Below are 20,595 nucleotides of genomic sequence, written 5' to 3'. Positions count from 1 at the left end.
AAAAGGTCCTGAAGAAAGCAGTCGAAGGAAGTCCAGAAAGTACTCTTTAAAACACTTTATTAAGTGTAAAAATAATCTGTGAATATATATCAGAGCTAAGCCGGCCGGCGCTCCTTTTCTCCTGCAGTCTAGACACACCACGTAAGAGAGAGACCGCGTCTCTCTTTCCGCCAGTTTTTAAACTAGTCTAGGCTCCTCCTCCTTTACTGCTGGTGGAGCCAGTGAAATGTGCTAAAAAGCCCCGGGCTCCGCCTTCTGCCAAGAGATTATGGCAGCCGCCATTTTGAATAGACCATGTGGTCTGGATGTAATACTTCCCATATTAAATGTACGTTTTTATGTTCCGAAAAACCTAACACTTTCAATCGGAATGAGCTTCTATACATCAGAGGCTTAACTCCACTAAACAGTTTACTGGATTTAAAGCGCATACCAGCTGAAATTGTTCGGAGTAACGCACCGGGAGATCACCAGCCGGCATCCCGCTATGATGCGCAGCAGCGACGGAGAAATCGCGGAAGACGAGGCGGCGCTTCTCTCTAACGTGCGCTCTCTCAGCAATAAAATGGACGAATTAAAACTGCTGGTTAGAACGACTAAAGACTTCTCTACCGCTTCCGCTTTGTGCTTCAGTGAGACGTGGTTAAATGACACAATTTTTCACTGCACAGAGCAGACCGCGACCCTGTCCTCACTCAGAAAACTAAAGGCGGAGGAGTGTGTTTTTATATTAACCACAGATGGTGCACAGACGCAACTGTTTTGGACAGGACATGCTCTCTTACTATCTGCTGTAAACCATTCTACTCACCCCGGGAATTTAATTCTATTATCCTGGTTGGAGTATACATTCATCCAATGGCACATGCCAGCCTAGCCCAACAACAGCTGGCTGACCAGATTATAGAAGTTGAGCAGCAACACCCAGACTCTCCTATCATCATCATGGGAGATTTTAACCACACCAACCTGAGTGCTGAACTGCCTAAATATAAACAGTTGATCGATTGTCCCACCAGAGAAGATAAGACTCTCGACCACTGTTACAGCACCATCAAGGACGCTTACTAGGCCTCAATTCGTGCCCCACTTGGTAACTCGGACCACTCACTTATTCATCTCATCCCCTCATATAAACAAAAGCTTAAAACCACAAAGCCTGAGAGGAAGTCAGTGAAAATTTGGTCTCATGAAGCCATAGAGAATTTAAAGGAATGTCTGGACTCAACAAACTGGGACTCAGCCCCGGTTCTGGACTGCTTTGCTTGGGGGGGCAGTAAAACCTAATGAGGGGGCATGTTGATAGTCATGTTTTTGAAGCCAGAAATATATTCAAGGCTTGATTTGTGCATGAATGATGACAGCCAAGCTATTGATACTGGCTTAAAGTGATGTATGAGGTAAAGAAATAAAAATGCATGTTTTCGAACTTAAACTTAAAACCCAATGATTAAAAAATACATGTTGATTATGTAAATGGAGAAAAAAGATTATCTAATTGTATTTCATTTTAATACGCCCCCTTAATTAAATTGCCATTACTAATAGAACAACTCTATTTCTTGAAAGGCTTTAATACAAATTTAAGTCAAAGCTGACAAATGTACCTACACACAGACTGAGAATATTCAAACGTGGAAATAGGAATGAGTGAGAATATTTATATTATTGGGAAATTAAAATATAAAGAAAACAAAAGAATACTAATTCTGTAAAAAAAAGGGGGGGGGGATATTCGTCACATTTCTATTTTGAAAAAGAAAAAAATATGAAAGTACATAAAATAAGGAAAATTTTCCTATCTACTGCACTTTAATGGTAAAAAATCTGGTAAAGTATTGAAGTTTTTATTGATGTTATGAAACGTACTGGTACAATGCAGTATTTATGCACAGTATAACAAATTATGTAAAGACTATAAGTGCAAATGAACAACAGTAATCATATTTTCATTGAACACAACTATACACCTATATATTGTGGCAGTAACACTCCTGCCTTGCAACGAGAAGGTCATGTAAAAATAATGCCAAGTTAAAAATAACGTAACCAAACAAACTATATACAAAAAATGAAATCTCTATATGCACACTGTGGATACAATTATCTAAAACCTTTAGCTGAGCCTGTATTCTAAAATGAACCCAGAACAAAGAATTTACAGAAGCAGTCTTCTGTTTCTTTTAGCAAATAATCTGACAAACTCCTCCATATCAAGCCTATTGGTTATTGACTTTTCATGGCCCAGAATCACTAAATTTCTTTTTCTGTCATGCAGCATTGTGCGACGAAAGGGAGTAAGAACTCTTGACAGTGTAGAGAAAGAGCTTTCACATGATGCTGATGATACACCTATCACCAGTGCGGTCACATAAAGAGAATGCAGGACAGGAAACGCTTCTTTATAGGCCTGAAGATGGTTGCACACTGTTGAAAGGTTTGCTGATCTTGTCAAGAATTTATTCTGCAACATAGGCTTTGCCACGTTTATTTCATTTCTCAGGATGTTTGTGTCAGTACCTATAAGTTGCTGTAGGGGCTCTAATATGGCCAGATCAAGAAAAGAGCTATCGTGAGGAAGGAGACCATTAACAGCTGTCATCAAATCCAGATTTCTTTTACAAAATCTGTTCTCCATTTCAGCAATGGCTCTGTCTAAAATTTCCAGAAGCGACCTCCTCAAAGATTGATTTGGTGTATGACATGAGTCACCAGGTCTGTGCCCTACACTGGAAAGCACCACGCTGTCAGTCAACTGTGTGTTCATAGTCCTTTTCCGCTTTGAAGGTGGACTCTCTGACATAGCCAGATCATTCAGGGATTCATCAGTACGTAGATCTTTTAAAGCACTCAGAGATGCACAGATGACCTCCACAGCCTTACACAGGTCTACAGAATTGGCTTGCAAGATTGAATTGGCCGGCTTCAAAATGGCAAGAACTTTTAAAAGGAACTTTCCAATTTCAAAGAAATTATGTTTTCTCATCTGCACTAAGAGCCCTGATGCCTCTGTGCATAAATCCACAGGTGCATCAGAATCTTCAGACACATCAGACAGAACTTTAAAAATGACATCTTCATTCTGCACTAAGCAATTTGTCACATCAAAATGACTGGTCCACCGGATCTCTAGAAGCTTTTTGAGAGGGGGGGTGTCATAACGCCGAACCACATAATGTCGCTGGAAAAATGAATGAAGTGTGCTAGAAAGTGCAAAAAAGGATTTAGCACGCGAATCTGCTTGCATTGCATGGACCACTGTGAGATGTAGCTGGTGATTATAACAGTGAATGTAGGGAATTTCTCTACCAAGTTTTCTTTGAAGCAGTGTCTGCACTCCACCTTTCAACCCACTCATTACAGCTGCTCCATCATAGCACTGACTTATGATGTGATCAGAACAGTAACCTCCATCAGAGAGATGCTTTAGTATTTGATCAGTTATGTATTCAGCATCTAGCTGATCTAAGTCAAGTAATCCAATAAGATGCTCTTCTGAAACAGAATTACAGATGAACCTGATCATTAGGGAAAGGTTCTCTACATTACACCTGTCTCGGGTTCCATCACTCTTTATACAAAAGCCTGCTGTGTCTGCATTGTCATATTTGTGTTTAATCTCAATCAAAACCATCTTTGCTAGCGTGTCAATGATCTCATTTTGCATATCTTTCGATGTATATTTTGCATTCTGAGGAATATGTTTAGCTATATCTGCCAATTTAGGGTCTTTGGTTAAAGTATATTCAAAAAGCTTGATGAAAAGACCAGCTGATATGTCGTCATTTTGACTCGACTCCTGAGTTGACTCCTGGGTACCACGAAAAGGCAATTCATTTACAGCCAAAAACCGAACCACATCCGCTATGCTTCGAACATAGTAGCGGTTTTTCTCTGTCTGGGTTGGACCCAATAGACCAGTGATAGTGTCACCGCTTGACTCTCTCTGTTTCTTTTCTGCCCACAAAGCCATAGCTCGTACATGACTCTGACTGGATGCGTGCTTCTGAAAGCCTTTATCATTGTCAAGTGCCGCTTTCCAGTTTGTATAACCATGCTTTGTGAATGCTAAATCTCTATCATTTTTACCCTCAAATATACGACACGGAAAGCAAAAGCATGCATCAGTTCTTACAGAATACTCAAGCCATGGCCTGGATCGATACCAGCTCGGATTAAAAGCCTGTGCTGTGTGGCCAAAAGTTCGCTTCGGAAAAGCATTTAATACTGGCTGTGATGGCGAGGAATCGTTTAAACCATGAGCCGCGACGGCTTGCGCGGGGGAAAGAGCACAGTCAGCTAACGCTGGTGGTGTTTGACATGGTGTGGAGGAGCCCTCGGGTGCGACACTCACACGGTCAGTTGATTTTTTTTAGATCAAAAAACGATGCATTATAAGTGTTTCTACAATGTATATTTATTAAATGAAAAATGCACACAGAAAGACATCAATAAACTTAAGCCTGTGTTAGGAGAACCAAGTTAGCCTAACCGCTAACGGCTAATAAAATAATTTAAGCAACACCTATGTAAGAGGTAAGTAACATTAAAGCAACGAAAAACCACAGTTAAGCAAATATTACCATGTGGAAGTCAGTTTAAACTCAGAAGAGTGTTTACCAGTATACCTGCCTCTCGCTCACACTAACAGAACATATACTGCCGAACTGAACTGTTTGGGGCAGTCTGCCGATTTTTATATGACTCAAAGAGCCAATCAGGAATAAGCAAGGAAATATCTTCACACTGTAAAACAAAATGCATTTTTGTGATTGGTTCAGAGATAATTTTAAAAATAGCCGTTGCTTGCATTGTGCTTGGGGGGGCAAAGACACAATTTGGGGGGGCAATGCCCCCCTCAGCCCCCCCTAGCGCCGGCCCTGCTGGGACTCCTTTAAATCTGCAAATAACAACCTGGATGACTATACGGATGCAGTCACCTCATACATAAGCTTCTGTGAAGAGACTTGCATCCCATCAAAGACCATCTATGCATATCAGAACAATAAACCCTGGTTCTCAAATGAACTTAGGGAACTGCGCAAAGGATGGCTTTTAAAAGTGGGGACCGCGATGCTTACAGAAAAGCAAAGAAGGCATTAAACAAGGGAATTAAAGCTGCCAAACACAAATACAGGAAAAATCTGGAGCCGAAATTCTCCTCAAATGACTGTTCCTCCATCTGGAAAGGACTTCAATCCATCACAAACTACAAACCCAAACCATCTCCCTCCTCCCCCCAGCCAAGCTTCAGTCTGTCTGCCACAAATTTTTTGCTGCCTGTTCACACCTCACCCCCAAAACCTGTAACCCCCACCCCACCTCCACCCATCACCTTCACTGAACAGCAGGTCGGCTGTGTTCTCAGGAAACAGAAGATCAGGAAAGCTGCTGGACCTGATGGCGTCTCACCTGCTACACTCAGACATTGTTCTGATCAACTATCTCCCATCCTCACTGATCTTTTCAATCAGTCCCTGAACATGTCTGCTGTTCCTGCATGCTTCAAAACCTCTGTCATCTTTCCAGTTCCAAAAAAGCAGAAGATCTCCTGCCTGAACGACTACAGACCATTGGCCCTAACATCTGTAGTGATGAAGTGTTTTGAGAGACTGGTACTTCAACAACTTAAAGTTATGACTCATGACCTTCAGGATCCTCTCCAGTTTGCATATCGAGCCAACAGGTCTGTAGATGATGCCATTAATTTGGCTCTCTCTTTCATCCTGCAACACCTGGACAACCCTTCTACGTATGCTCGTGTGCTGTTTGTAGACTTTAGTTCTGCTTTTAACAATATCATTCCTGACCTTCTGCTTCAAAAACTGTGGCAGCTCAATGTCCCCCCATCTATTTGCTACTGGATCCACAACTTCCTGTCTAACAGGAAACAGCATGTAAAGGTGGGCGACCACATTTCGGATCCTCTTTGCCTCAGCACTGGCGCTCCACAGGGATGCGTGCTCTCGCCCCTGCTTTACTCCCTCTACACCAATGACTGCAGATCTAACAGCAACTCAGTTAAGCTCATTAAATTTGCAGATGACACTACCCTGATCGGACTCATTTCAAACAACGACGAGTCCACATACCGGGAGGAACTAACACAGCTGGTGTCATGGTGTGGTAAATACAACCTGGAGCTAAACACACAAAAAACGGTGGAGATGATCATCGACTTTAGGAAAAAACCTTCTCCACTGCCTCCACTGGTCATACACGGCTCCACAGTCAGCAGAGCCGAGTCCTGTAAATTCCTGGGCACGACCATCCAACAGGATCTTAAATGGGACAGGCATGGCACAGCAGTTATGAAGAAGGCCTAGCAGCGCTTGTACTTCCTGAGACAGCTTAAGAAACTTAGACTGCCTCAAGCTCTGCTGGTTCAATTCTACACTGCGATAATCGAGTCCGTCATCACAGCTTCTATCACCGTCTGGTTCGGCTCGGCGTCTCTGCACACCAAACGTAAGCTACAGCGTACAGTGAGATGTGCAGAGAAAATCATCGGCTGTCGTCTTCCCACCCTAGAAGATCTATACTCCTCTAGGATGAAAAAGAGGGCAAGGAAGCTTATGGCAGACTCTTCTCACCCCGGTCACTCATTTTTTCAGAGGTTCTCATCTCAGCGGAGACAGAGAGTGAGAGCATTAAAGACTCGTACAAACCGCCACCTCCACAGCTTCTTTCCCCAGGCAATCAGCTTACTAAACAAGGACTACTCCCACGTCCCTTCGTTTTAATAAATGCTCATGGGTTTTAAACGAGCTTCCCGCATTTTTCATATTTTTATACAGTTAATGCACATATGCACCTTATGTGTAAATAATCTCTATTGCACAATTTTTATCACTACTATATTGTTTATTTTATGTATATATATATATATATATATATATATATATATATATATATATATATATATATATATATATATATATATAAGATACCTTTTCTATTTTTTTTCTTATTTGCTCAGTCAGTGTACCGTCAGTGCACACTTTGCCTGATGTTGTACTGTTCATGCTGCTGCTACATTGTTTATTATACGTTTAGATATAGTGTACCTTTTACTATTTAACTTATATGTATGTTGCCACCTGCACCAAAATAAATTCCTGTAGGAGAAGCGCAAGTGTCTGGAAACCTGAAAAATTTACAAATAAATAAATCAATATTTTACCAAGTTTTTATTTGTTTAAAACACGTTCAATTAAATTGAAGTTAAAATTAAAGATTTTTTTTTTTACAGATTTATTGCCAGTAATTCTGACTTTAATTTCTATTCTCTGACCTCTGTAGGATGTTCCTGCAGTAACCCTGATGTACTGGGCTTCGAGGGTCAGGACGTCACCCTGCCATGCCGCTACGACTCACATTATCACGGCGTGTGTGAGATCTGCTGGATGAGAGGAAGCATCCCGATGCAAGGCTGCGGTGATGAAATCCTTTCCACCGATGGTGACAAAGTGGTGATGCGGCGTAGCGTCCGGTACCAGCTGCAGGGACGGCTACAGAGAGGGGACGTGTCCCTGACCATCCTCAACGCCAGACAGAGCGACAGCGGGACGTACGGCTGCCGGGTGCACGTGCCCGGGTGGTTCAACGATGAGAAATACACGATCCGACTGGTCGTCAGAGAAGGTACAGAAATATTTACACACACTGGCTTCCAACTTCATATGTGAACGAGCCGCTCACGTGGCGCAGCGCTAAAACACGCTAGCACACCAGAGCTGGGATTTCAAATTCGACAGTTTGAATCTCAGCTCTGCCATCTGGCTTGGCTGGGCGGCTACATGAACAACGACTGGCTTGTTGTTCGTACAGGGTGGGAGCCGGACGAGACCTCATAACTGATGCAATTACGACCTCTGCTGGCTGATTATAGCACTGCACAGTAGAGAAATGGTGCTTATCAGGGTGTGGCTCTTCGGCTTATCAGGGTGCTGGCTCTTCGTACACAAAGCTGATCCGCATATGAAAGATGCACCGGTAAAAAGATGCACAGATGCACACAAAAGGTGTTGGAGGGCGTGAGTCAGTTCGCTGTCCTCAGTCGGAGAAAAATGCATGTAAAAAAGTGAACGATTGTGCAATAAACTGTCTTGCAGCGCCGGTTTTAACGACACAAAAACAAACAACGCTGACGCCCAGCACCACCGAGCAAACCACCGCCGAGCTAACAACAGGTACCCAGAACATCACTGTACATAACTTGTGTGTTTATTTCTTTTTTTATAATGACAGAATGATTCAAATTAAATCAAAGTATATAAACAACGTTCCTGACGTTCTTTTTAACTATAGAATATAATAAAATTAATTTATTTCTCATATATACAGATACATGTGTGTACAGTACAGTGAAATTCTTATTGCATGTATCCCTGCATGTTAATACGGGGTCAGAGCGCAGGGTCAGCCATCGCACAGGCCTTGCTCAAGGACCCAACAGTGACAAACATGGCAGAGCTGGGATTCAAACTCTCAACCTTTCGACTCATAGCCCAAAGCTCTACCTACTACGCTACCACTGTCAAACTTTGACCTTTGCAGCTATACAGTATACACGTATATTATACTGTACAGCGGTACCTTGAAACTGGGAGTGTCGTCGAGTTTTAAAGACGTTGAGTTTCAAGGTATTTGTTCCTATAAGGATGTTTGGGAAACCTGTTAATGCGTCCATGGTCCAGTGGAACTGCATATATTTTAGATTTGTGTAAAATAAATACACTGAAAATAACACAAATATAATTAAAACACTGAAATACAATTACAAACAGTTAAACATCAATAAAAATACAATAAAAGCTGCACTTTAGCTTTACTTTGTTATTGTTTCCTAATGCTCCTTAATTAGTGGAGAGAACTTATGAGCATAATAATTAAGAGAGGTTTAGCGTTTCTTTGTTGTTTTTTTAATACATTCAATTACATTTGTTTTTAACCATAAGCGTTTTAGACTCTCTCTGGGAGAAGCTGATTCTTACAATTTCTCAGAACCTCGAGCTGTAACACAAGTTTAAAAGTGAAACAGCTGAACACAGATACATGTGGAGCTTTCAGAGTTATTCCAGAGTTTGAGGGAAACGTTGAGTTTAAGGGTACAAATTTCTCGACAAAGGGCGTCGAGTTTCAAAGATTTTGAGTTTAGGGGACGTTGAGTTACGAGGTACTGCTGTACATTAGTTTCAGATCTATTCATTATTAATGTTTAAACCAAGACCCTAATCATAATATATTTGTGATCCCACTGAGAAGATATACAAGAGCAGGTGTAGCCTAGTGGTTAGGGTACTGAACTAGTAATCAAAAGGTCACTGGTTCAAGCCCCACCACTGCCAGGTTGCCACTGTTGCTTTGCTTGGACAGTACCCTGTCAGTACTGTAAGTCGCTTTGGATAAAATATAAGTATACTGATATAGAAATGATCCATCAGTGTTCCCATTAGTTGTTGGTATGGCATGAATATTTTGGAATAGCACCCCTGCCCCCAGTAGATTTGCCTCCCCTCCCAAATGTTCAATTTATGGCTACAGCTTTGATTTAAACCTGATCGATCTCACCAGCGTTGACTTGTGTTCACATTTTAAAAGCTGCTGCTGTTACCACACCAGAAGATACAACATCGCTGCCCAGCACCTCCCAGCGTATGAGCACCGAGCTCACAGGTTAGAAGAACTGTATTAATTATTGATCCATAAGAGTAAAGCTAATTATTTAATACACTGTATGGACAAAAGTATATGGACGCCTGACCATGAGCTTGTCAGACTGACCTCTGTGTGATCATTTTAGCTAGAACAACGGCCGCTCTTCTGACAGGCTTCTCTTTAAAGTCAGTCCGTGGAAACACTGGAGTTTTTTGTCTTGTTCACGTCTTTATAGATCCTACTGGAACAGGAAAGGGGCCTTCCCTAAACCGTTGGAAGCATAGTATTTCGCTTATATAATTAATTTATTACACCTGTTAGCGACTGCTGTCCTAAACATGAGTTTAATCATTAGAAATGGTGTCCCAATACTTTTGTCCATGTAGTTTTAATTTGAACATTGTGAGGTTATGGATGAAGTTCAGACGTAATGATCTGATGAAGCACTTTGTGGTTTCATCATCATTCATCATCATTCCAACACTTTCTTTCAGCAGATATTTTAACACCACAGGAAGAGGCGTCGCCGTTTCCCAGCAGCACAGAGTCTGCCACCGTCCGACCGACACCCGGTAATCACCATCACACCTGACTGAGGTGTATTTGTATGAAATGTCTGTTTCCTCGTTCAGACATGAATGCCTGCAGTACTGGGAGTTTCTAATAGAACGGCTGACAGTGTTTACAAACTTATCTAAACAAAACATAGCGGGAGACGAGTGAACCAATCAGAAGAGTGAGCAGTGTGGTTAAACTCATCCTAACTGAGCAGTAGATAAATAACATGTTATTAACAGATGCTTTAATAGGTTACATGAGAGCTAGGTACTGTACATCTGCAGACTTAGGGTGGCCACTTCCATAACCTCCCAAAAAGGGACATCAGACTCCAAAAAAAGGATCAGACCCCAGAAAAGGAGGGCATCGGAAAAGGAGGGCATCAAACCCCAAACAGAAGGACATCAGACACAAAAAAAAGAACATCAGACCCCAAAGAGAGAATCAGACCCCAAAAAGGAGAACATCAGACCCCAAAAAGAGAATCAGACTCCGATATGACGGACACCAGACCCTAAAAAAAGAAACAGACCCCCAAAAAGAAGGAAATCAGAACTGAAAAAGAGGAGCAGACCCCACAAAGGAGGATCAGACCCAAAAAAGAAGGGCATCAGGCCCCAAGAAGAGTATCAGACCCCAAACAGAACATCAGACCCCAAAAAGAGGATCAGACCCCAAAAAGAGAACATTAGAATCTTTGATGTTTATTTGTGGAACATGTATTTTGTGGGTTTGTATTTAATAGCTGTAAGATTTTAGCGTGTGACGGTTCCTCTTTAACAGATCTCTTCTTTTATAAACAGAACCTGAACCAACAACACAACAGAGTCCTTCATTATCGACGAGCGCTGAGACTGAAACCACACGCCTGTGGGATTCTGGAACCACTCAGGGTAAATAAAAAAAGCAAGGTTTGATTAAAAACCCATAACGGTCATGGCTGGATTACTGACCGGGCCAGTGGGGCCAGCGCCCAGGGGCCCTTGAGGTCAGGGGGCCCCAGGGGGGCCCTGGCCCGAAACATTTTGCGATGCCTATCAACATTTATGATACAATATATTTTTATTTCCGAGGGCCCTCCATTTTAAGGATCCTCTGACTATTAGGGACTTTGACCCCAGGGCCTCTTGGGGGCCCTAGCCATGCTTTTGGGGCCCCTAGCCATGCTTTTGGGCCCTAGCCATGCTTTTGGGGGCCCTAGCCATGCTTTTGGGCCCCTTATGAAAATGGATGAGGCGTTGTGGCACTGCTCTGACTTCGACTTCTGGCTATTAGGGGTCCTAGGAAAGAGGGGGGCATATTTTTAGAGGGCCCTGGTTATGAGAGCCCCTACCAGGGGGCCCTAGAGAAGAGCAGGGCATACCATTAGAGGGCCCTTGATCACGAGGGCCCCTGCTATGGGGCCCTTGACTTCCATAGAAGTCGTTTACCATGGCTCCTTGACTTTCTAGGGACCTACAAATTGCCAGGCAAGCTACCAGATTTCATAACAGACGTTTTGTTGCAAATATGCGATTCAGGCCCTTACTTAATGTTTCTGAATTTATATTGTTTCAAAATTATTATGTTCAATTTCTCTTAAGCGCAGAGACACAAATTAATTTTGCAATTTTGCAATTATTTAAATTTAAGACAAGCAATTTCAAGCAGTTTGAATGCATACACACACTTAACTGAGCTATTTGATGTTCTTTTCATGCCTGACAATATGTCCAACAGTGAGCTCACTTTAAAGGCTAACTCACTCGCTGCAGCATATCCTTCAGATCTGAACATGAGCCTGGCAGATGAATTGATACAATACAAATCATTCATAACAGAAAAAGAAAAATGTCCTAGTAAAATGCTCAAAACCATCATCAATTTGAATTTACAGTCAACCTTTCCAAATGTCTACATAGCACTTAGACTTTTTTTGACTTTTTTTGACTCTTTGCCCAGGGGCCCAGACTATCCTTAATCCGTCCTTGGTAACGGTGAGTGAGTTCTGTCTGGATTGGCTGATTTGTGTAGCCGTTTGTGCAGTGAAATCACAAATTAAATCTGTAAAACGAGCTAGCACACAGCCGGCATCTTAGCTCGGACGGGATTCATCATAACTGCTGCAGTTACGACAGCTGACGATGGTGCTGCACTGAGACGGGGGATAACGGAGATCAGTGCGTGACTCTCCTGAGCTCCACTACATTAATATATGTTGTTACTCAGGGCTCAGATCCTCAGCAGTGCTATCAGTCGGTTGGGCGTCAACATACAGGCATGAAACCAGCTCCACCGCGACCCTGACCAGAATTAAGCGGTGGTAAAACACAAAATGAATGAATGAAAAAACACTTTCCTGTAACCTGCTGCTTGGTTTTGAATCAGACCTCATATTTAATACAGTTGTACTCCAAACTTTAAACTAGTTTAACTAGCAGCGTACTGAAGATTAAAGCAGAAATGTCAAATAAATGCATTGTTTTTATTTTATTTTTAGCTTTGTGAACACAGAATACTACCCCACTGAATCTGTATTACAGCACAAGAGAACTGTAATGTTTCATCATCATTCATCATCATTCCAACACTTTTTTGCAGCAGCTATTTTAACACCACAGGAAGAGGCGTCGCTGCTCCCCAGCAGCACAGAGTCTGCCATCGTACCTAAATGTCTATTATAAAACGGATAGTTCCGGTCCTAAAATCTGATTGGCTGAGCCGCGTTCGAAGCCGTTGTAAAATCCCAGATAAACGCACACCTAGGACCACCTCACATCATTCCATATTAATACGCCACTGAAAAGAAAAAGTTAATGTTATTTTCGCCCTCATGTTGCCTAGCAACACTGTTAATCGAACTACCTTGCGTCGCGGAAGAATGCTTTATTGAAAGTTTATACACAATAAATACATTTATGAATTGAACATCGTTGTATTTATTATATTTTACGTTGACCGCCGTTTTATAAAAGCAATAAGCCACTCGAGACCGTGCATTACTGTTATGATTTTAGCACGGGAAAGAAGTCATTCCCCATGCTAAAATCACAGTAACGCACGGTCTCTCGTGGCTTATTGCTTTATTAAAATGACGGTTCCTCTTTAACAGATCTCTTCTTTTATAAACAGAACCTGAACCAACAACACAACAGAGTCCTTCATTATCGAAAAGCGCTGAGACTGAAACCACACGCCTGTGGGATTCTGGAACCACTCAGGGTAAATAATAAAATATAATACAAATTTGGTTTTAAGAGCAGACCTCAATTATTATCTCTTTACACTCCAAACTCTCAACTAATTTAACTAGCTGTGTACTGTCCTAAGCCAGAAATGACACATAAATGCATTGTTTTTTATTTTATTTTTAGCTTTGGTGAACACAGAATACTGCTCCACTGAATCTGTATCAGAGCACAAGAGAACTGTAAGTAAATTTGGTGTCAAATCATTTGGTTAGAATTTAGTTTTTATTAATCACTAAATCACCGCTGTAATGGCGGCCTCTGCTGGCCGGTCGAGGCACTGCACAGAGACGGTGAATAACGGAGAGCAGTGTGTGATTCAGTACGCTATACTGATCCCTGTGTGATTCTCGTTAAGGTGGATAGAAGACATGATTTGATGCTTCTTGTGATTTTGGGCTCAGTGTTGGTGGTGTTGGTTTTGGTAATAATTGCGGTTTATCTGACGTGTAAGTACATTATAATTCCTAGTAGTGTTGAGCTCGCGTGTTTAACTGAGAATTAAATGTGAATAAATCTTCTCTCATTAGGGAAACAAAGACAGAGGTTCAGGACGAAGTTACAAATGTGAGTAACACTGATAAAAGAAATCAGATATACACCAATCAGCCATAACATTAAAACCACCTCCTTGTTTCTACACTCACTGTCCATGTTATCAGCGCCACTTACCATATAGAAGCATTTTGTAGTTCTACAATTACTGACTGTAGTCCATCTGTTTCTCTGCATGCTTTGTTAGCCCCTTTCATGCTGTTCTTCAATGGTCAGGACCCCCACAGGACCACCACAGAGCAGGTATTATTTAGGTGGTGGATCATTCTCAGCACTGCAGTGACACTGACATGGTGCTGGTGTGTTAGTGTGTGTTGTGCTGGTATGAGTGGATCAGACACAGCAGCGCTGCTGGAGTTTTTAAACACCTCACTGTCACTGCTGGACTGAGAATAGTCCACCAACCAAAAATATCCAGCCAACAGCGCCCCGTGGGCAGCATCCTGTGACCACTGATGAAGGTCTAGAAGATGACCGACTCAAACAGCAGCAATAGATGAGCGATCGTCTCTGACTTTACATCTACAAGGTGGACCGACTAGGTAGGAGTGTCTAATAGAGTGGACAGTGAGTGGACACAGTGTCTGATCCACTCATACACCATGTCAGTGTCACTGCAGTGCTGAGAATGATCCACCACCCAAATAATACCTGCTCTGTGGGGGTCCTGACGAGCAGTCAGGCAGATTGGAGTTACTAGAAATTGAAGTGTGTGTGTGTCCTGTCCCACCGCGACCCTGACCAGAACAAAGCGGTGGTAAAACACACAGTGAATAAATGATTTTATTGAGGTAAATAATAAAAATGTGTGTTTATTATTCTGTCCCACAGAAACAAGAATTCTGCTCCGTTCATCAGTTACAGTAACATGGACAGCAGCGTAGCGCTGACGATGGAAAACACACACGGCGGTAACGGCGGGACCGAGGACGAGCTGCAGGCGTGAGAATTTACTGACCGGTCACTGTGTCGCCGTAGTGAAACCAAAAAACCTTCTTCTGTACCTAAAGTCCAAATATTTACAGCATAAACGCTTGTTGACTTCACTATATGGACAAAAGTATCAAAAGTAGACAAAAGTCCCTTCTAATTACTGAATTTATGTGTTTCAGCCACAGCAGTTACTAACACGTGTAATAAATCAGTTATACTGTGTAAAGGACATGACATGCTTCCAACTTTTATATGCAGCACCAGTTTAGGGAAGGTCCTTTCCTGTTCTGGCATGAGGCCAGAGGAATGCAAAACAGACCCCTGTCTCAGGTCTGCTACCGGTCGGCTGGGCGCCCCCTAGTGCACACCTACAGCAGACAAAATCAGTATGCCGCTAGCATGCTGGGTGGGAAAAGTCGGGACTAAAAAGTGGGCGGGGTCTTCGATGCTGTGCAAGGACCCTGGTTTGTAGCCCGAGGCGCCTGTACAGAAGTAGAGGGACGTGGAGATCAGCGCGTGACTCTCCTTGCGCCGATCCACCAAAGTACGCGGGGATAAGAAGGGGTCGGAGGGAGGGCGTGTCAGGAGAATATACCCTCCTCGTACACCATAGGGGTCTCCAGCAGTGGAAGAGGGACTGGATATGACTAAACTGGGAGAAATAAAGGAGAAAATGTAAAAATAAAATGTTTTATTTGTACCCTGTTTCTGTGCGGGTCAAAAATTCAGGCCTGTACTGTTCTCTTGGTGTATGACACACATGCATGTGCCCACTTGATAAGAATAAGGAACATTACTGAAACACTGTTTAGATGAGTATTTTTTGTGACCAAAACAAGCCTCTCTGATGTTCCTCGATCCAAAATTGGGATGAATTGGAACTGCATAGCATTTTTCCACGACACAGAGCAAGCTGGGCTGTTTCCTGCTTTATCTGAATCTGTACGTGTACATTATAAACATAATAATCATAATAATATAACTATATTAAAAGTGATCTTTCCCGGTGTGATATTTTATTAAATGCCCTGTCTGACACTGCTGCTGGTGGGCGTGTCCTGGGCGTGTCTGCGCTGGGCTCTGGCCTGGTTGGTGCGCAGTACCTGGCTGATGTGGTACTCGCTCTCCACGCTCATTTCGGTGAGGTGAATGTCACATTCGAGCAGGCTGCTGTTGTGAGACGTGGCCTCCTCCAGGAGCTTCCCTCCATCCTGCACACCGGGACAACACAACAGCACTTTTATTATTATTATTATATATCTGTGTTATATATATGTGTGTGTTATATATGTGTGTCTATAGTGGGAATAAAAAGTCTACACACCCCTCTTATTATGCTTCTTTTAAGTATACACACTTAAAAAGATGACCCCCCCACGTTCTCCTGATTTAACACCCCTGGACTTCTACCTATGGGGGAACCACACTGAAGCATGTGGTATATATATGACTGGATGCCAGGCATTACTGAACCATATAAAAGTCAAACGTATCCAAGTATGTACACTATAAAGCCAAAAGTATGTGGACACCCCTCCTAATTACTAAATTTTAGTGTTAACATTCATTCACTGAATGTTTTACCACCGCTTTATCCTGTTCATGGTCGCGGTGGGTACAATTCACTGGGCGAAAGGTAGGAAACACCTGTACAGGTTGCCAGTCCATCACAGGACAAACACACACACACACACACACACAGAGGGCAATTTAGTATTTCCAGTTATTCTGACTGTGGGAGGAAACTGGAGCACCAGGAGAAAATCCACACAGACACAGGGAGAACATACAAAACTCCACACAGAAAGGACCCTGACCACTCCACTTGGGAATCTGGGAAATAACTTTGTTGTGGCAAATAATAATTAAATCTTAAATTAAATCTAAAAATAATAATAATAATTATAATAATTAAATGTAATAAAAAATAATAATAAAATCTAATAATTAATTATAATAATAAAAATAACAATTAAATAAAAAAATGATTATAATAATTAAATGTAATATAATAAATGTGATAAATAATTAAATCTAATAATTAATTATAATAATAACAATTAAGTCCAATAATAATAATAATAATTAAATCTAATAATAATAATAAGAAGAAGAAGAAGAAGAAGAATATTAATAATAATAATTAAATGTAATTAAAAAATAATAATTAAGTCTAATAATAATAATAATAAAATGTAATAAAAAATAATAATTAAATTTAATAATTTATTATAATAATAACAAATAAGTCCAATAATAATAATCATTAAATGTAATAAAATAATAATATTAATAATAAAATATAATAATATTAAAATGTAATAAAAATAATAATAAAATATAATAATAATAATAATAATAAATGTAATAACAACAATAATGAATTATTTAATTACAATTCCAGACTATAAACGATTTGTTGATGTGTAAATGATCTGTGAAGCTCTGATGTGAGGAACTTACCTCTCCCAGTCTGTTGCAGGACAGGTTGAGGTTGGTCAGCGTGGAGTTCTGCACTAAAGCCTGGGAGAGTGCGCTGGCCACCCTCTCGGTCATCCCGTTAGCTCCTAAATGAAGGTTCAGCAGGGTCCGATTGTTCATCAGGGCCTGAGAGAGAGCCTGCCCCCCTTCATCTGAGACCCGGTTCAGTCTGAGATTGAGGGACAGCAGGGCAGAGTTTTTGGAGAGGGCGTGAGCTAAAGCCTGCGCCCCCGCTCCTCTGATCTGATTATCGTTAACGTCCAGCCTCTCCAGGCGGCTGCGGTTGAGGAGTTTGCCGACGGCTCTCGCTCCCCGGTCCCCGATCAGGTTGTGGGAGAGATCGAGCTCCAGCAGAGACGGATGATCCAGCAGGTGTTTGACCAGCACGCGGCATTTCTCGTCGTCCACTTTGCTCCGATTGATTCTCAAAATCTGTCAATCAAACATAAAAAATATCATCTGAAAAGATGAAACTTCATGACACTATGTGGCCAAAAGTATTTGGACGCCTGACCATGAGCTTGTTGGACGTCCCATTCTAAAAACTCTATCATATTTCCATCTAGGACAACAGGTGCTCTTCTGAGGAGGCTTCTCACAACACTTTAAAGTATGTCTGTGGGAATCTGTGCCCATTCAGTTATGCCACAAAAGCAAAAGAGCATTTGTAAGACTGGGCACTGATGCTGATGTTGGTGCTCTGGTTTATTCTAGAGAGGCACAGTTCGAAGCACATCATGTCCTTTTTATATTTTTTATAATTGATTTATTACATCTGTTAGTAATTGTTGTGGCTCTAACACATGAACTCATATTAGAAGGGGCATCCCAATGGTAAATTGGTACAAGGGTTAATTATGCTAGCTCGCTACTGCTGGGATCCAGGGTTAAAATCTCCAGCAGGTGCTGCTGCCCAGTCGGGCGTCTATTATTAGATTTAATAATTTTTTTATTACATTTAATTATTATTATTATTATAAGATTTAATTATTATTATTTTTAATTGCATTTAATTATTATTATTATAAAATTTAATTATTATTATTTTTTAATTACATTTAATTATTATTAATAATATTATTATTATAAAATTTAATTATTATTATTGTAAGATTTAATTATTATTTTTTTATTACATTTAATTATTATTTAAGATTTAATTATTATAATTTTTATTATTATAATACATTATTAGATTTAATAATTTTTTATTACATTTCATTATTATTATTATTTGTAGATTTTTTTTAATTATTATTTTATTACATTTCATTATTATTATTATTATTATTATAAGATTTAATTATTACTATTTTTATTATTATAATTAATTATTAGATTTAATTATTTTTTATTACATTTAATTATTGTTATTATTTGTAGTTTTCTTTCATTATTATTATTTTTTAATTACATTTAATTATTATTATTATTATTATTATTATTATTATTATTATTATTATTATTATTATTATAAGATTTCATTATTATTTGTCACAGCGTTATAAATAGGTAAACAATAAGGAAGGAAATGTTTTTCTATTCTAACCTTCAGGGACTTGCAGGATTTTAGAGCCTTGGCCAGAGACCCACAGTCCCGCGAGGTGAACTCAAACAGGTTCCACTCAAAGTTCATCCCACATCCTTTCACTCCATAAACCAGCTGCAGCTCCTCCAGGTTGCTCAGTTTGTCCAGCAGCATCTGGAAGTCGAAGTGATCCATGGAGGGCTCGTCGGCGCCTGCGTCGCTGGCCGAATCGGAGCCGTCGGCCTCTTCGAAGTCTCTGATGGGAGGCAGAAGCTGAGCGATCGTCAGCCGCCGGACGTGGTTCTGACACAGCGGCACGAGCTCCAGAACCGCCCCGGTGTCTGTCACGTCCGGGACGAAGAGCTCGATCACGTTCTCCAGGTGACGCTCGAAGAACATGCGCTTCCAGCTGTGGTTGTAGTCGGAGACGTCGTTCAGGCCCCAGCGGGCCTCGCAGCAGCGCTTCCAGTAGCACTCGACACCGATCAGGTCGGCGGTTACGCTCAAGGGCAGAGAAGTGGGCAGCTTTTCCAGGACGTAGGATTGCTGGGCGGCCGGGAGCTCGGCAAGAACAGGCTTTTCTGTAGAGCAACCAAAGAACAACCACAAAAAATAATTTATTCCACCAAGACACGGATTATAAAACTCATTTCTATATAATGGGTTCTGTAGAGCAGCACTGTGGCACCTCAGGTTGGGTCCTGGGGACCTGGTTTCCATCCTCACCTTTGATCACTGCTTGCAATGAGTTTTGGGTTTACTATGGATACTTTAACTTCCTTCCATCTCCCAATAGCATGCAGAAGGTGGATTGTCTAGGTGTTTTTTTACAGCCTTTATTAACATTTACAGCAGTTAGTAGAAAACCCATGTGAATACGGGAAGAACGGGCAAGTCTTCACACAGAAGGTGACCGGAGGTGAGGTGAGGATCAAACCCAGATCTCCAGGACCCACGGTACTGTTCGGCACTCACTCTACCAGCTGTGCCAGATATGATTCACTTGTGGACAAATGGGGGATTTGATGGGTAGCACTGTCGCCTCATAGCAAGAAGGTCCTGGGTTCGATCCCCAGGTGGGGGAGTTTGCATGTTCTCCCAGTGTCTGTGTGGGTTTCCTCCAACAGTACAAAGACGTACAAGTGAAGTGAACTGGAGATATGAAATAGTCCATTCTTTAATGGTGATGATTCTCACATATTACAAAACTAGCTTACCTTCAAAATGTTGCACGATGGGATCGAGGCACAGATTAGTCAGTGATGGCACCACTGCCAGGGACCATTCTGGATCCTCCGCTAAGATTCTGCGAATCTTTCGAGGGTCTGCGGCAGGGTTAAGCTTGGCTATCAGAGGGTAGACGCCAGCTGAAGACTTGCTCTTGGTCATACTCGTCTCTGGCATCCTTGTTTGTGTAATGAACTCCTCCTCAGGCTTAAAACGTTAGAACAGAAACATCAAGAGTTCTCTGTTTAAAGAAAATAAACAGTATGTTAAACTGGTCCACTAACCATTTTCCTCTACAATCACTGCTTGATCGATTCTTCCTCTACAACATCTAAACAATCCGGCCATTTCTCCCCATGGAAGCCACTTAGATTCTTGTCCAGTCTCGTTGTCATTTTGAGGCAGAACTACTGCAACTCCATGTCC

General features: G+C 41.4%; 2 protein-coding genes across 2 annotated transcripts in view; one reads left to right on the top strand and one right to left on the bottom strand.

The window, feature by feature from the left end:
- The window catches only part of LOC134320472 (hepatitis A virus cellular receptor 1 homolog), a 25,294-nt gene extending 9,033 nt beyond the window's left edge, over positions 1-16,261 (top strand). The window contains exons 2-11 of the mRNA XM_063001868.1: positions 7,303-7,644; positions 8,115-8,192; positions 9,604-9,678; positions 10,155-10,232; positions 11,022-11,111; positions 13,330-13,419; positions 13,572-13,627; positions 13,804-13,894; positions 13,976-14,012; positions 14,832-16,261. Coding sequence (XP_062857938.1) covers positions 7,303-7,644; positions 8,115-8,192; positions 9,604-9,678; positions 10,155-10,232; positions 11,022-11,111; positions 13,330-13,419; positions 13,572-13,627; positions 13,804-13,894; positions 13,976-14,012; positions 14,832-14,946 — 1,052 coding nt within the window. The 3' untranslated portion in view covers positions 14,947-16,261. The remainder of the gene's footprint in view (positions 1-7,302; positions 7,645-8,114; positions 8,193-9,603; positions 9,679-10,154; positions 10,233-11,021; positions 11,112-13,329; positions 13,420-13,571; positions 13,628-13,803; positions 13,895-13,975; positions 14,013-14,831) is intronic.
- Positions 15,928-20,595, bottom strand: tcte1 (t-complex-associated-testis-expressed 1). The gene is made up of 5 exons (XM_063001691.1): positions 20,454-20,595; positions 20,160-20,376; positions 18,964-19,523; positions 17,397-17,846; positions 15,928-16,144 (listed from the first exon to the last, which is right to left on the bottom strand). The coding sequence occupies exons 1-5, from the start codon at positions 20,454-20,456 to the stop codon at positions 15,953-15,955; spliced, it is 1,422 nt and encodes a 473-aa protein (XP_062857761.1). The 5' UTR covers positions 20,457-20,595; the 3' UTR covers positions 15,928-15,952.

Source organism: Trichomycterus rosablanca, chromosome 9 (assembly GCF_030014385.1).
Source record: "Trichomycterus rosablanca isolate fTriRos1 chromosome 9, fTriRos1.hap1, whole genome shotgun sequence".
NCBI lineage: Eukaryota > Metazoa > Chordata > Actinopteri > Siluriformes > Trichomycteridae > Trichomycterus > Trichomycterus rosablanca.
Note: the sequence above shows the minus strand (reverse complement) of the source record. Positions and strands in the feature narration are given on the sequence as shown.